Source organism: Mauremys reevesii, linkage group 5 (assembly GCF_016161935.1).
Source record: "Mauremys reevesii isolate NIE-2019 linkage group 5, ASM1616193v1, whole genome shotgun sequence".
Taxonomy (NCBI): Eukaryota; Metazoa; Chordata; order Testudines; family Geoemydidae; genus Mauremys; species Mauremys reevesii.
The window spans coordinates 88,212,652-88,228,722 of NC_052627.1; the positions used below are offsets into that span (position 1 = coordinate 88,212,652).

At 43.5% G+C, this 16,071-nt stretch overlaps 1 protein-coding gene across 2 annotated transcripts; it reads right to left on the minus strand.

Annotated features, from left to right (window-relative positions):
* Nucleotides 1-2,066: 2,066 nt before the first annotated feature.
* TMEM165 (transmembrane protein 165) lies at nt 2,067-14,234 on the minus strand. 2 transcript variants are annotated; one of them, XM_039541687.1, is made up of 6 exons: nt 13,621-14,201; nt 9,861-10,086; nt 9,023-9,198; nt 7,906-8,088; nt 4,816-4,921; nt 2,067-3,010 (listed from the first exon to the last, which is right to left on the minus strand). In XM_039541687.1, exons 1-6 carry the CDS (start codon nt 13,834-13,836, stop codon nt 2,934-2,936), a joined length of 984 nt encoding a protein of 327 aa, XP_039397621.1. In that variant the 5' UTR covers nt 13,837-14,201; the 3' UTR covers nt 2,067-2,933. The 2 variants fall into 2 exon arrangements, with proteins under 2 accessions (XP_039397621.1, XP_039397623.1); XM_039541689.1 differs by lacking the exon at nt 4,816-4,921 and having other exon boundaries at nt 13,621-14,234.
* Between the last annotated feature and the right edge of the window lie 1,837 nt (nt 14,235-16,071).

Below are 16,071 nucleotides of genomic sequence, written 5' to 3' on the forward strand. Positions count from 1 at the left end.
GCTCAGCTGTCTTTTTGTGCAGGGGCCCAAGCTCTAGGTGTGGTCAGGTCACATCTGTGGGACTCTTACTAGACCCTGGTGGGCATGTAGGCTAGGAAACACTTAGTTGAAAGTCACACTGGGACTCAGTTGTGGGCAGCCTCAGGACTTTAAATTTAAAGAGCCACCAGCTATTTAGACTAGTCAGATTCCCCATCTGTGATGCTGAAGTCACCACCAGAACCCTTCTGAAGTAGCAATAGGTATCTTGATCTGGAAACTCTAGTGCAATTAGTAGGAGTTTGAGAATGGGAGGCTAAAAGACAGTAGTTTGATTCACTTTATTTCCGTAACTTTACACAGATGTCCAGAAACCTTAAAAGGCAACTTAATCCAAATAAAATATGCTCAGGTTCATTTTTCTGGAAATTTGATGTTGGTGTCACCCACTTTAACATTACTTTAGTATACGTGCAGTTCGTTGTTCAACTAATCTTTCTAAGAGGCACTTTAGAAGGGTGCATTTAGGTTTTTGTTGTTGGGGGTTATATGAAGGGACATCTTTGAGTAAGCGATAGCCTAATTTTGGCAATTGATCTTTGATTATCAGCAGGTAAGTATGCCCAGTGGTCTGTGATGGGATGTTGGATGGGACGGGATCTGGGTTACTGCAGAGAATTCTCCTGGGTGCTGGCGGGTGAGTCTTGCCCGCATGCTCAGGGTTTAACTGATAGCCATATTTGGAGTCGGGAAGGAATTTTCCTCCAGGGCAGATTGGCAGAGGCCCTGGAGGTTTTTCGCCTTCCTCTGCAGCGTGGGGCATGAGTCACTTGCTGGAGGATTCTCTGCAGCTTGAGGTCTTCAAACCACAATTTGAAGACTTCAATAACTCAGACATAGGTTAGGGGTTTGTTATAGAAGTGGATGGGTAGGATTCTGTGGCCTGCGTTGTGCAGGAGGTCAGACTAGATGATCATAATGGTCCCTTCTGACCTTAGAGTCTATGAGTAAGGATGCAGTGCTGGGTGGGAAGGCTATTACTACAGTTTAAGGTACAGTTCATTTGGTACATACATACTATAATCTGAGGGCATCTAGACAGTTGCTTTTTGGTCAAGTTTTGCCTGCCCCAAGAAGTTTCCAGTTCAAGTGTTTGTGAAAGTTACACTTCAAGCCTACAACTATTCAAGTCTTCACTTTGTCAGACTCAGTATTTATATTTGTCCTAGGCAGGGGTGAAAGTAAGTTAGGCCACAAGTAAGGGAGGTCAGCATCCCCTAACCAGCCCTTTCAGGCCGCCTGGTCTGCGCCGCCCGGGGCTCCCACGTTGATTTAAAGGGCCTGGAGCTCCGGACGCTGATGCTGTGCTAGTGGCAGCAGTGTCCAGAGCCCTGGGCCCTTTTAAATCGCCATCCCCAGGGGAACTGCTCCCTTTGCCCCTGCCTGTCAGAGGCTACAGAGGGGGACCCAACGGGGCATGGACATTAAAGCACTGCAGGGTGCCTATGGGGGGGGGGGGGTGAGGGGGAGTGCACGCAGGAACGTTAAAGTGCTGCCACAGCAGTGCTTTAATGTCCCTGCCCCTTTTGCCTCCCCTGTCGGCAGCCCTGCTGGTACAGACCCTACCAGCAGGGCCATCGATGGGGGGAAGGGGCAGCGACGTTAAAGCACTGCCGCAGCAGCACTTTAATGTGGGCTGGGTATGGGCTGGTGCAGGTACCGGCTCGTACCAATTTTCACCCCGGTCCTAGGGCACCTGCTCAAGTCAACCATCATGGACTGCACTTTACAGAAGTCTGCTACTTCATGTATGTCAGCTTAAAACACTGCATTATACACCACGCTCCTGGTGTGAATTCAGAAGCCAACTCCACATTGTATAAATGGCAGAGTGCTTACAGATCTATTCCGGTAATGAAGCTGTGCAAAGTTGTCATGACATCTTATCACTCCAGCCACAAAAATCAACATAGCTTCCCTTTTCAACCGCACCTGGATAAGAAGCGAGCCTCGCCCTCAGTGCACGCAAGAAGCCATTACCTTGCTCTCTGCTAAGGGAATTAAATTAACCACCGTCAAAAAAGAAATTGAAAGTAACTAAAATGGAGACACCACTGTTTTATTTACATTCCCCCCATTACACTATTAAAGAAAATATGAACACAGCTTAATCTGTAAGAATTGCATTATTGTTCAAATTGGGAATGCAGCATTGTCAAATATTGACCGTTTTATTACTATGATGTATATTTATAAGTTTTCAATTTAATACAAAAAAAGAATTGGTTAAATAAAGAAAATCAGATCTAGCCAGATTGTCTGTTGTTGAAAACAGTACATCGTGAATCAGCACTTTCGTTGACTTCATACCAAAAACCCCTGATTAAGATATTTGCTTTTTAAAATTAATTCTGAATGTTTCAATAGGTGGCTCAGTCACTTAATGGCATGGGAGCTGCCCTCAGGTTTCCAGGCTACCAGGGTATCCTGGAAGTGAAGTGTGAGAGTCAATGATTTTCTCCCTCATACTTACTATTGGGAAATTTGTAACATAATAATGCCTGTTGGCAAGGCGGCTGCTCATTTAGCCAGATGGATAAGCTCTAGAACAGACAGCAATAGTGATCATGTGGAATAGAGGAAGGAAGCCTCATGTTTGTGGATGCAGATCCTCAAAAGCCATCTGATCAGGTTCAGCAAGCAAGAAAGCCACTCAGATCCTGTGAGGCACCCAACCACCACTTAAATACACCTTGCAAACCAGACAGGAAGCAGATCTTCATGGCACAAGGTCCATGAATGTGCCAAACTCACAAATCATTGCTATAGAAGTGGAGTATCTCATTTTCAGTGCTTGTTTAGCAACAATACCTGTACATTATATACAGCAACACACAAGGAGAAGCTTGTTCCTCCCAATCCTTGCTCTTTAAAGACAATGAAAAAAAAGCTTGTTAAAAACCAGACTCCGGGCTTATAAATAGTGCAGAGAATGCAAATGCCAAGAAAACAATGCCTCCTATGATTGTCACTGAAAGACAAAAAGAAAAAAGTTAGATGTTGTACAGGTAAAAATAGTTTTAAAACAAGTTAAATGCACTTCTACTATGCCTCATGAGGGGTCCATTTTCATGGACTTGACTTCTACACTAATATGCACAGTTCAGAGGTTACTTAAACTGCCTGCACTGGAAATTATTTCTGACTCATGCAGCACCCTGCCAAGGTGCGTCTATTGTCATCCTCCTGGCTAGCTGCACAGATGTAAATAAGGATAAATTTTGACCCTTAAAATGAAACTTGGTTTTAACTCTATTATACATAAACCAGAATAAAACGCAGCCTGCTGCCCCGGAATTGGGAAGTTCTGGCTGACAGAAGAAAGAAAAAAAACCCTACTTTACTCTACATTAAGGCAAAGGTGCAGTCACAAAGAGCAAATGGTGATGAGTACTGCTAGCATAGTTCTCCAGATTATACCAGCACTGAAAATCTGACTTTAGAAACATTACAACTCCACCTCCAGTGACCAGAGAAATTGTATCATGATGCTTCTCAGCAACATCTTAAGTCACTATTTGCTGATGAGATACTAACATTTCCTTGGCCAGTGTACACAGGGGACTATCTAAGTTTCATGAATAGTATTTACTTTTAGAATGTGTGCACACGCTATTGCTGCAGAAATGAATTTTCTTGATGTGTCTTGTACCTTTTCTGGGGGCAAGAAAATAAGACTATTACATTTGGACAAGCTGTGGCCTGCCTCCAAGATGGGCAAAATATTATAAAAACATCCACTATGTTTTGACTGTTAGTCAAAATATTATAAAAACACCCACTATGCACAGCAGATACTCTGAAAAGCAGTTGTTCCACATGTACAATAGCTCTAAAAAGGCTGAGACACAACTGGGATTTTTCAATAGCCTAACCCCCTTAATCCCTCTCCTTTGAAAGACCTAGCCTAAACTCCTAGAGGGTAGAATCCCTGCTGCTGTTTGCCAGACAGCATACTTTGCGTTTCTTAGATGCTTAAGATTTTCTTCCACCACCATACCCCAGGAGCTAAATTACGTGCCTCATCTTAATTTACTTTTAAACCCAATATTGGAATTCAGTACCCACCTGAAACTCAAATCACAGTAAGAAAAGACTTGCTACATTACGAAACATGATTATGATTGAGCTTCTGGACTAAGCTCCTCCATAGCACCAACCAGCACTAAGTTACAAGGAACACAATCTTAGCTTGGCTGGTTCTACTTGTGGTGGCATGTAGGCTATGCGTCGCTACATGCTACAGTGAAAAGCAGGCTGCGTCCACACTGTGGTGTGTAGCTCCACATGTTGGGGATAGACTCTGGCAACAGAGAGGCAGTGTGAAAATAGCAGCATAGATAGGGGAGGCACTGCTTGGGCGAGTAGAGAACAATGCAGGGTACATACCGCATGGTTCAAGTGTGCCTTCACTTTACTCACTTAAGCCATGCTTTGCCATCTACAGTGCTATAGATACCCATGCGGGGGGGGGGGGGGGGTTGTGCACTCATATGAAAGGCAGAGGATCAAGTCTTCACAGGAAGGGTGCGAGGTGGAAGTGACAAGTGCTAAAGGCAGCTATAAAAGCCTCTAGTGAGTTTGGCAGTGTGACAATCAAAAATTAACTTAAACACACCATTTTAAGCTCCTTCACATACCTTCTTTAGCATTAAAAACACTGCCTTTAACTGCACCTCACGTGCACATGCCATCATTTTCGTTCTGATGGTCACTGAAGCCAGCTATAGTTGTGTTGAGTATTTCTTTTTTCAGTTAGAATGAGATTTCACTTACCAGTCCTAACAGAAATTTTTTGTGCTATCATCCTTCCTCCAATAACTGCTAACCCAGTGCATAGACAGTGTCCTACTGTTCCTCCCACTGCCACACCATAGGGATCCTATGCAAACACACAAGATCAACATTAGCACAGTTGAAAACCTACAAGCCTCAAACAGCAGTTTACCAGGAAAAAATTATGCTTTCCTAGTTTGCTGCAAGGCAAGGTAACCCCCAGAGAATATCGTCAACCCCTCTGAGGGGTTTTGCATGACCTAATAGCAGTTGTTTCCTGCAACACTGAGGAACAATCACAACAGAAAAAGACTTAAAATCTATAAACCAGGAGCAACCTATTCATCTACTTAAAGATGGTTGAAAAGTGCCACAACACAGACCCAGGATTCACTTTGTTTACCTACCACTGAAAAGCAGCCACCTCTAGGGTGGAGGCAAAGCAAAACTACACAGTTAGAAGAACACTAACTCAAAAGTTAAGAAATGTCAAACAAACTGTAAAGAGGACCTTTTGGTAGTCAGAGCACATGCTAGTTACCAGAAGTATTCTGTCAAGGTCCATGAGGCCAATGCACCTTCACAAAAAGGCCACCCAAAGAAGTATGAAATCAGAGGAACTAGGACTGGAAATATAGGTACCAAATTTTAGCCTAGATGGAAACTGTTATTCTATTCTAGGTTTACCAGCAGTCACAACTGTAACATCACTGGATGAAGTTTTCAACTGCATACATTTACTTATCCAACACTTAAATGGATAGCTAAGATTTACCTACAAACCACTTTACAAAGTTGAAGGCTTTAGAGTTGCTATTTTTGTTAAAAGTTACTGGAAGGGTAAATAAAAAGACAAGAGACAATTGCTCTGCTATAGAGAACAAACACGGCGGGAAGTGTTACACAGCTTCTCAAGGTATCCTCTCCTTCTGTCTTACCTTCTTACAGTAGTCGGGATATAACTAACAATCCTAGACCAAAGATGACTTGGGGAAATCTTCAAAAGGCAAAAGTAGCAGCTGGATACCTAGTTGTCATTTGTACTTTTGAAACTTTTTGTACCTCCTCGAGGAAGGAAAGGTGTTAGACTCTCAACAGAAGGAAAAAGAAATGACAGTATTTCTTCCCTACAAGGAGTGCATGAGGGAGGGTCTCTAGAAAGCAAAGAGAAGAAAAAGTCTATTCAGGGAAACATCAGACCCAGAAGGGGAGTAAATTGGGACTGGCTGGGCAAGGAGACTAGGACAAGGATCCATGGAGATGTAGAAAACAACTGATGGGACAGGGAGCCCAGAGTGAGGGAGCTAGGCAAGGGAGAACTGGATTGGGATGAGGAGCCATGGGTGCAGAAGAAACAAGACAGGGAAAGGTTGGAGGGGACAAGGCAAAAAGGGGGTCACATCTGGGGGGAAGGAATGGGCAGAAGGGACTGTGCTCGCTACAGCACACTCCCCTCCACAGACTGAAATGGAACCCAAAATTCCTGAGTCTCACCAGTCCTGTGCTGTCAGCAAATCTGTGAAACCCTTGGGCAAAATGTGCTTCATATGCAGCAAGTGCTGGTACACAGAAGACGACAACCTACTATTGCTATCACTTATTCTGCTAGCTGAAGTGGCAGAGGTTTGTGTGGAGGATCTAAAGGCTCCAACCCTGCTGATGACCCATGAGGGTGTCAATGTCATGCTACATGATGGAATTGGTTTTTTTTCCAGTTTGTTTTTAAAACCTAGGAAACTGAACATAAAAATGACATTTGCAATACATTAAAAGTTCCACAGTTGAACATTCAAAAGTTAGGAATGCCAAACTTCAGGCTGCCCGAGAGACCTTAATTCAGCTTCCTGGTGCGTATGCATTATTATGTAACTACATACATAATCAGTCTAATTACATGATCACAGGATGCCTGCCTCTTTCAGTTCCCGAAATTGATAGGGTTCACTTAATGAGCAGCTACTCAATATTTTGTTTTCTCCTCATTGTTCAAATACTATTTGAACACTCCACACTATTCAAACCCTGGTCTGATGACACAATTATTAATTTTTTCATGTGCTTTTCTATGGTACTCATCACTACGGTATCTGAGTCATTCGCAAACATTAACTGACTTACCCTCGCAACACCCCTGTGGGGTGAGGAACTATGAGGCAGAGTGTGTGTAAGGTCAAAAGTATCCACTAATTTGGGGTGTCCAACTTGAGACTTCCCAAGACCTGATTAAACTTAGCATTATATAGCTAAAATAATATAATTAAATACTATCGTAATGCATATGCACAAAGAGATCAAATTAAGGTTGCACACACACAACGTTTGTTGTGGCAGTTCCTACTTTCTGAGTGCTTGATTTTGCAAGCATAATGTTTGGGTATATAACAGAAAAGAGAAATGCAGCATGTATGCATCTATCCAGAAAGATTATCTTCCCCCTCCATTTCCAGCACACCAGAAGCTTAAGTGTATTCCCTTTTTCAGTGTCTTCCTTGCTTTAGCAGCACTGTTGATGTCAATCAATATAAATAGTATTTTAATGCTTGTTTTTCAGAGCAGCTCACAAATAATAGTGATACATATAAGATAATGCATTTTGGATTCTAAGAAACAATCAGCTTTTAACAGTTTTAAGGACTGATCAAATTACAAGTTCCTCTTTAAAGCTATAAATAGTTTTAATAGCAATATCTGCTTAGCCTGACATTTTCAAAAAAGGTTTCTTAAATGATGGTCATTGCATGGAACAACGTGACAATCTCTTATTCTGTACAGCTGAGGAGAGAAAACAGCTTTTTCCAGAAATGACACGCAGTCCCAAACCATGCAGTTAACAATATAACTATCTTTAGAGGAAGACTGTAACAGCAGTAACACCTCAGGTATTGAGGATACACAGAAATAACCACACTGCCTTCAGATTCATGCCTCCATATGCTCCCAACATTAACTGGGTATATCTAATAAACTACAAAGGAGAATCTGAGAATTTGACGTGCTGATGAAGTATATACCATCTGTCTCTCTACCTCATCTGCTGCCAGTATTAAAAAACATGACAAAAGAAGGACATTTTGTATCCGTCACACTCACCTCTCTTGCTGCCAGGACTATTGTTGTCAATTGAGAGCGATCACCCCATTCTGCTACGAATGTTAAAGTAAAAGCTTGAACAAAAATTGGAGAAATAAAATGCAGCCACTTCTTCTGAGGTATATTTGTGCCTGTCCCTGTTTCCACATCTCCTGGCCCATTTAATAGTTTCGTTCTCTGGAACTGGAAACAAGAAGCCCTTCAGAAGAACTGAAATATTATCCAAATATCCCAATTCAAATGCTGCTCAAATGTAAACCCAATAATTTAATACCCAGGACAGTTAGACTTTGAACAATAAACTTAACTGCTGATATATAAATTGTAGGTAACCTTAAATATTCTACTCTTACCCTTTTCCTCCAAGTAATTGTCTGCCTCAAAGCTGTACAACTAGACATTTAGACAATCCAAATATTTAGCTCCTACTACAAATGTGCAAAGTAGGCAGAAACAAACGCAAAATAAATAATTTATTTTAGAAAGTGATATATGATGAGCTGTTATGCTATTTTTAATTATACTGAGAAGAAACTGAATGCATTATTATGGTGATAAACAGTGGAGGCTCTTGAGTTGGGAGAGGGGAAGACAGTAAGATTAGTGACAAGAATAATAAATGAAATAAATGAAGTTGTATTAACTGTATTCCTTACAGCTGCAGTATTCTGATTAGGTTATGTCCACAAGTACACCTGCAGCAACACTAGCTTCAGTATTACTCTACTTAAATGTTATAAATAAAAGCAGCAGCAATGGCAGCTGTCAACATTCTGGCTGGTAAATCCCCAGGTGAAAAAGATACATAGAATTCATGCTTGAAATATGAAGAAGCAGTTCACTTCTCTCTCTCACCTCAAAATGCAGCCATACAGCTGAGAATTACAGCCAGCTGTTAAAACAGTCTCCAGGAAATTAGCAGGAGGCATTCTGTTATGTGGTCCCATGGTAAAGAAGGGCATTTCTGTCTGTTTTCATGTTATTGTTAACCACACATTGTTTTGCATCAGACTCGTATTACACATATATACAGCTGAGCAACGCTCTTCCTTAATTGTGCAACCTAACTGGCCTAAGTGTTTCATCAGTCATCACTTCTAGGTACTTTATGACTTACTTCTTCATCTTTTTTCTTGATTTCTGCTTGAACTTCCTCCAGCTCCTCCTGACCCTCATCTGGGCTCATCTTCAAGCCTTCCCGAAGCATTCGGATGCCAAAAATTGCAAACAGTGCAGTTGACGCATAGTATGTGTACACGCGGGGGATAACTGTGGTGGCATAGCCAAATAAAACTGAAAGAAAATAAGTTACGTTATGTGTTAAATACCACCAAGATGAGCACTGATGATATTACTATTTTTAAGTGCTGCTCCTTAGCAAAGCTCACTGTTCAGAGACCTATTACAAAACATTCAAACAAACACTTTGTTTTCCTGTATTCTGAGCTATAGAGCATCGCGTTGGTGGCCATGGTAAACTGTTGTGACAGTAGCCTTTGGAGCTGCTCTAACTTATACTGAGGGCAGTGCCACCCCAGAATCCTAGAGATGTCTAAAGCTACCTTCCCCTCCCAGACCCTGGCTACTTTTTCTGTGTACTGCACAGAAAAAAAGCATCACAGAACCTGGCCATTAATCTCATTTAAACTTACGTAAGCATAAGTGCAAGACAGCCCAATTTATATCAATATACATGTTATCTCTGAGTGCCCTCTGTCTTCAACTAATGAATGAAGTTATACGATCCCATTGCATTTACTTGGAAAGGCATAACATTTATATGCTAAGAGACTACAAAAAAAGCTAGTAGCCCTTAAAGCTATATAGAAAAGAATCACTAACAAATCCTGCATACCTGCTGCATTCATTTTCACTTTGGTTAAGATTTAAGGATGACAGACTATATGCATACATTTAATCAGTGAATTCTGAGAAAGGCAGCAAAGAATTCTAACCTGATAAGCATGTCATCAGTCCTAAGGCAAGCATGGCACCAGCCATTACAGTCAAACGATTATAACGCATTGCCATGATGGCTGCAATAAAGAAGGTCTTATCCCCCAGCTCTGACACAATGATGACTGATATGGCAGCCACAAAAGCATGAATAAACCCCAAATTAGTTTTATCAGCAGATTCTTCACTGATAAGATGAACTGGAGGAACTGGCGTGGGCCATTTCTGTAAAAGAAGAAAATGATTGCTTAAGGTTGAACATTTAACTCCCAAAAGAATGCAACTCTAGTTTTCTCCTATTGCAAACCATTACAGTCTAATAGTTTTTATTAGAATATTTTCAGGCAGGATTATTGAAGTTTTCCTTCAATCAGAATCTTTAACTACTACTGACTGCCACCCATCTGGGACTATAGCGATCAGTCATTAACCTATGATATCCTGCTATGATTAATAATGAAATACCTTTGTACAGATTATATTACTTAGGTATAGCAATCACTATCATAATAAATGGAAGGTACATTCAAGTCACTGCAAAACTGCAATTTACAATACATGGCTCTTTCTGTTATTTTGGCAGACCAGTGAAGCAAGCAGTTTTCGGGTTACTGTATTACATCTAAAAAAAAGATGGAGGAGTACTTGTGGCACCTTAGAGACTAACAAATTTATTTGAGCATAAGCTTTTGTGGGCTAAAACCCACTTCATCGGATGCAGGGTTTTAGCCCACGAAAGTTTATGCTCAAATAAATTTGTTAGTCTCTAAGGTGCCACAAATACTCCTTGTTCTTTTCGCTGATACAGACCAACACGGCTGCTACTCTGAAACCTGTATTATGTCTAATACTTAAGCCAAAATTAAGTGTTCATAGTATCTTGGCACAAGTGTAAAGCTTCTTAACATTTAAGCATGATCAGGTGTAGCTTTCTTCTCTTCCTTCCAAAATTCTATTATCTAAGCCACAGTGAAGTTTGATACAAGTGTTATTTTACTGCCATAAGTGCACTGCCTTATTTTTGAAAAGCATAAAGAGGTTTCTAGTGAGCTCATGCTCACTATTTATCTCCCTTGTGAAGATCACTTGGGATTTTACTAATAAATGAAGTCTGAATTTTGCAAAAAGAAAGATATAGAGCCAGAACATGGCCATTAAAACATACAGTGAAGTAAATATAAAGTTGTTCTAACCAGCTTTTTGCTGAATTGTGAAGTGTCAATTGTAATGTATCTATTGATCGTGACAGACTACCCTACATTTAATAAATAAAAGTGGTTAATCTTCATCTTTTCCAGAACCAAGTCTTTCTAATCTCCCTTAAAATCCTGCATACAGCCAGTTACATTTAAAGCTCATGCTTCACACTATAGCGACTAAAAAGCACACATTACTGATACTTTCCCAAACTGGTTGGCAGCTAATCAGCCAACCGAACCAAGAACAGTGAAGTTATCTAAACAAGTTTGAATATTACAACGTTTAGACGTTAATCCTAATTTTCAGAATTGAAAGATACCAAAAACTTATCATGAGTTTCAATTTAAGGCAAAATATGCTTTCCTTTTGTTTATGTCAAGAACACCTGGAGAAGTCAGTTCCCCATTCACTAGCAAGTAAGCAAACACGCTGTCATCAGATTAATGCTTTCAGAGTGTCATCTTAGTTTTTGTGGTCAAGTTTTGCTGTTCATTTTATCAAATGCCAAATCCCCAGTTTAATGTCCCATTTTCGGTAGACCAATTTCTAGCAAATAAAATTCCACCCCCCTCCGCCCCAGCCTGCAGCTCCTTTGTTGCATTCCATGATCATCCATCCTGGAGTTTTAGCCACCACTTGTGAATTCTTACAGTAAGAGCTATAGCAGAAATAGTCTCAACTCTCAAGTGAACTACGGTGAACATAAAGTACTTAATTCTTTAGAGAGATGCATTAACAGATTTAATTTGAAAATCAAGATTAAGAGTCAAGTTTTGTAGGCTAAAGGTTCTAGTTTCTTGCATACTGTTTCTCTTAGCATACTGTACGTGCCTCCGCCTGTCAGCCCCACATACCAATGAATATGAAGTCAACAACTGGAGGTGGAGACAAGGAGCAAAGTGAAATTTTTCTGGAGTTAAGGAAAATGTTTACCAGCAACATACGTAGCATTATTTAGATTGCTATAATGTCCAAAATATACTAGACACTTCCTAAACACAGCCCTATTCTGTGCCCTCAAGACAGTCCAGTACAAGGTACATAGGAAGATTTTCAGAGGCACAAATCGGAGTTAGGTGCCTAACTGCTCTTTGTGCCTTTGAAAGTCTCCCCTTTCAGAAGTAAATGTTGACCAATCTAACAACTGATATCCCTGTACAGATTCAGGTTTTTCCTAATAACAGATTAACTTTACCTCAATAACCTATTCCTTCTTAGGCTTCATGATTCCCATAATACTTGTTTTAAAACAAACAAAAAAACACCGTTCAGCCAGATGGAAATTATTACCTTTCCATTTCTGAAAGCACTACTTTACAGACAGAGAGACTTGATAAGTCTGGGAAAGAATAAGAGGGCAGATGATTGAGATAACAAGCCATGACCAGAGGTCTGGGTCTAAAGTGACTCCTCAACAAGATCTAGGTGAAATCTTCATTAGCTCTTGCAGGCCTTTGGGCAAAGTTAAATAGTTGGGGGAGGGGGTTGGCTTTAAACCTCTATCAGGCTAGGAATACAATAAAGGCAATATTTTTCCATTCATGTTTCATTCCTCACTAGCACTTATCCCTGTTTCCCAATCTCATCACCTCTATCCACTTTGCTGCGTCAACTGTTTTCCTATTCTAGTTTGGTCTTGCTCCTTCCCTTCTGCTCTGCATTTTAGCCTACGCTGCTCATGTTCTCTCTGCTTCCCTTTCTCTTCTGCCCTCACAGTGTCAAGTATGGAAATACTAAAGCGCTTCTACAGTCCCTCCTAAAGCATATGGTCAAAGTGTTGCAGCAGCATTCCCTAATATGGGAGCCCACTAACTAAGGATTAATGTGCTTGATTAATTGATGGCCAGTATTAAATGATCCAGAACACTTGGGAAAAACATGACACATTTCAATAGTTAAAGTATAAGACACTAGTATGTTTGCATGAATGACTTTCCCTTTGTTGTTCATTTGTAGCCATTAGTGCTTTGCTTCAACATACATGCTGGGGTCTAGTTAACCAGATTATCCCTTCAGGAAGGTGAGCCAAAGTCATTCTTTATTCAGACAGGAACAAAATCCACTTTTAATTCAGTTCTGTGAACAGGGTATCAATTTCAGATTGCACATGCCTCTATCCACTGCTGGACTCCCCACTACCGTCAATGGGAGGTTTGCAGAAAGGTCAAGGGACTACAGTCTTTTACGCTGCAATTAAGTTTAATTACGTGTTATTAGTTAGGTATTATATAAATCAAGGTTAACTTGGCAGCCATGTGGGCTAAACACCTTTTCTTCTAGATTAAAGCTTGGATTCTGCAGACCCACCCTAGGTCACATACCCAGGACAGAGCGCTCAACAGGCGGGGCAGGCTGGAGACACCCGACACTCTCCCCAGGCGGGGAGCCCGCCCACCCCGACCTCATCCGCCCCGTGCCGGGCGCTGGGCGACAGGCGGCCCCGCCCCGCCCAGGATGCTGCCACAGGGCTCCGGCCGCTGTGCACCCGTGGGGACGGAGGAGAAGCAGCGGGGGACACCCCCCAGCACCACACACCCACCCACCCGGCCCCCGCCTCACCTCGGCCCGGCCCGGATCTAGCCCCTGCACCGCGGGCTGCGGCTGCTGCTGCTGTGGCGGCGCCGGCGGCTCCTTGTTCCTGCCGGTCTCTTCCTCCAGGGCGGCGCGCAGCCCGGCGGGCGCGGCCAGGAGCATCAGGAGCAGCAGCGCGGCGGCCCGGCAGGACGCTCGGCCCCCCGCTGCCTCCGGGCCCTGCCGGCCGCCCCCCGGCCCCATCCCGGCCTGCGACTCGCGGAGCGGCCCCGGCTCGACCCGACCCCGCAGGGAGACCTAGCGGCGCCGCGCCATGGCCGCTCCCGGGGGAGGGGGGACGGGCCGATCCCCGCAGCCGCCTCAACCGTCTCCCGCACCGGCCGCCACCGAGTCCCAGCGCGCGGGTGGAGGCCAGGGCAGGAAGCGCTCACTCAGGAGCGCCGCCTCCAGCGCGCAGAGCAACCAAACCCGCCCCCACCAGCCCGCCCTGCTTCCCGCAGCCGCGCCCCTGATTGGCTGCCTTCGCCACCACGACGTGCAGGCGTAAGCGCGCGGAGCTGACAGGTTAGGCTGAGCCACGCCGATCCCCTCCCAGACTAAGGGGAACCGGCGTTGTCTGAGACATGAAATCTTGTGACACGCCGATGTCCCGCCCCCTCCCTCCAGTGCCAGCCTGTGGAAGCTTTACGTGTCCTTCCCAAGAGCCTGCTGCCTAGCAACGCGCTGCCCGCCCCCGTGCCCCGCGCGAAGGGAGGGGGAGGGGCAAGACCGCGGCTCCCGAGCGCCGGCAGCCGCAGCCCGGCGCGTTACAGCCCCTCTCCCTGGGCTGGAGTCTGCGCACAGAGCAGCGCGGCCCTGCGGGAGTCACCCCCGGGAGGCCGAGGGGAGAACCCGGCTTTGCAGAGAGTTTTGAATCCCAGCGGGGGAGACGCCCCAGGTCAAGGCAGCTCCTGGCCCCGCTGCAGGTGCCGCTCCACGTGGCTAGGGGGACCTGGCTCCATAGCTCAGGGGTTAGGACATGGGCTTCATAAACCAGGGCTCACAAGGCCAAGCTGCCTTAGCAGCAGTTTCTGGATGGGCCTCTTAGTGGCTCCCTGCCTGACCTTCGCTCCCATCCCAGTTTCCTCATTTGTTGCCCCTAGACTTGCTTGAGATCTGGGTCCTTAGGCTGGGAGAGACAGAGACACCTTTAAGATTGGGGCGGGAGGCAGTAGGTGCACAGCTGCAGCCAGTGCTGTTGGAACCACCTAGAGCATTCAAGGGACCAGCCAGGAGCTGGCAGCATCCCGAACAACCCCTGGGTTGTGTTAGTGTTAGCAGCATCCCAAACAACCAAGTACAAATGCACTCCGTTTATAAGAATTACCGATACAAGAATCAGCCACATACAGTGATCAAAACCACTGGGACAAAATCATTCCTATACTAACCCTGCTAAAATACTCCAATTTTAAGAATCAAACATATAAGGATCATTTGGGGGCAAACTGACTATTTGTAATACAATAATCAAGTGCAAGGACACATAAAAAGCCAATAAAGCTGTTTTGAATTTGATGACATATCGCGTTACTAGGCAAGTAGTGTGTCTGAAGTATAATCCCAGTGTAGAAACAAGATGTGCCATTTATGTGTGAGTCAACGTGGCAGGAAAAAGAAAGATGCTTTCTGCAGATGGAAAATACCACCTTCTAGAGTCTTCACAAAACCAGCCAAAGAGAAGCAGCTCAGAAATTGGGCATTCCACAAACTACATTGTCTAAGAGTCTCAAAGCCAGGGAGAGCATCATACAAAATGAAGGAGACAGAAAAAGAATGAGGTCAGGCAAGGGCACCTATGGTTTAGGTGGCGCTTATAAAGTGGATAAGAAATGCCAGAGAAATGCCCTCTAAATGGACCATTGGTAATGCAAAAAGCAGAACTGGCAGCAGCCCTGGGCATTACTGACTTCAAGGCCAACACTGGCTGATTTGAGACCTTTAAAAAACAAAAGGTGTCATAAACAGATCAGGGTTAAGGTCTCTTTTCCCTGGAAAGGGTTAACAAGCTCAGTAACCTGAGAAACACCTGACCAGAGGACCAATCAAGGGACAGGATAATTTCAAATCTCTGTGGAGGGAAGCCTTTATCTGTGTTCCTTGTTGGCTCTGCGTGCTCTTTTTGGATCTAAGAGAGGCCAGACATGTCTCCAAGTTCTCCTGGAGTAGTTCCTACTCTTCAATAGTGAGTATTAATTAGAAAGGCGGATTAGTCTTATAATTTGATTTCTACATTTGCAATTGTGTGTTTGCTGAAGGAAATTCTTTATTCCTGTTTGCTGTTACTTTGCTTTTACTGAGAAATAAAGGAGGGGGGATTCTCTCCAGAGATTAATAAGTTTAGACCCTGTGTATTGTTCCATCTTGGATTACAGAGACAAGTTACTTTCTTTTTATTCTTTAATAAATTCTTTTCTAGTAAGGACTTGGTTGGTCTTT

Excerpts from the sequence above, each read along its gene's own strand:
- TMEM165 (XM_039541687.1), bottom strand. The coding sequence starts at position 13,836 with ATGGGGCCGGGGGGCGGCCGGCAGGGCCCGGAGGCAGCGGGGGGCCGA. Across the intron at positions 9,199-9,860 it reads ACTGATGACATGCTTATCAG|TTTTATTTGGCTATGCCACC; the intron begins GTTAGAATTCTT and ends ATTTTCTTTCAG. Across the intron at positions 8,089-9,022 it reads TCAAGAAAAAAGATGAAGAA|TTCCAGAGAACGAAACTATT; the intron begins GTAAGTCATAAA and ends TCTTGTTTCCAG.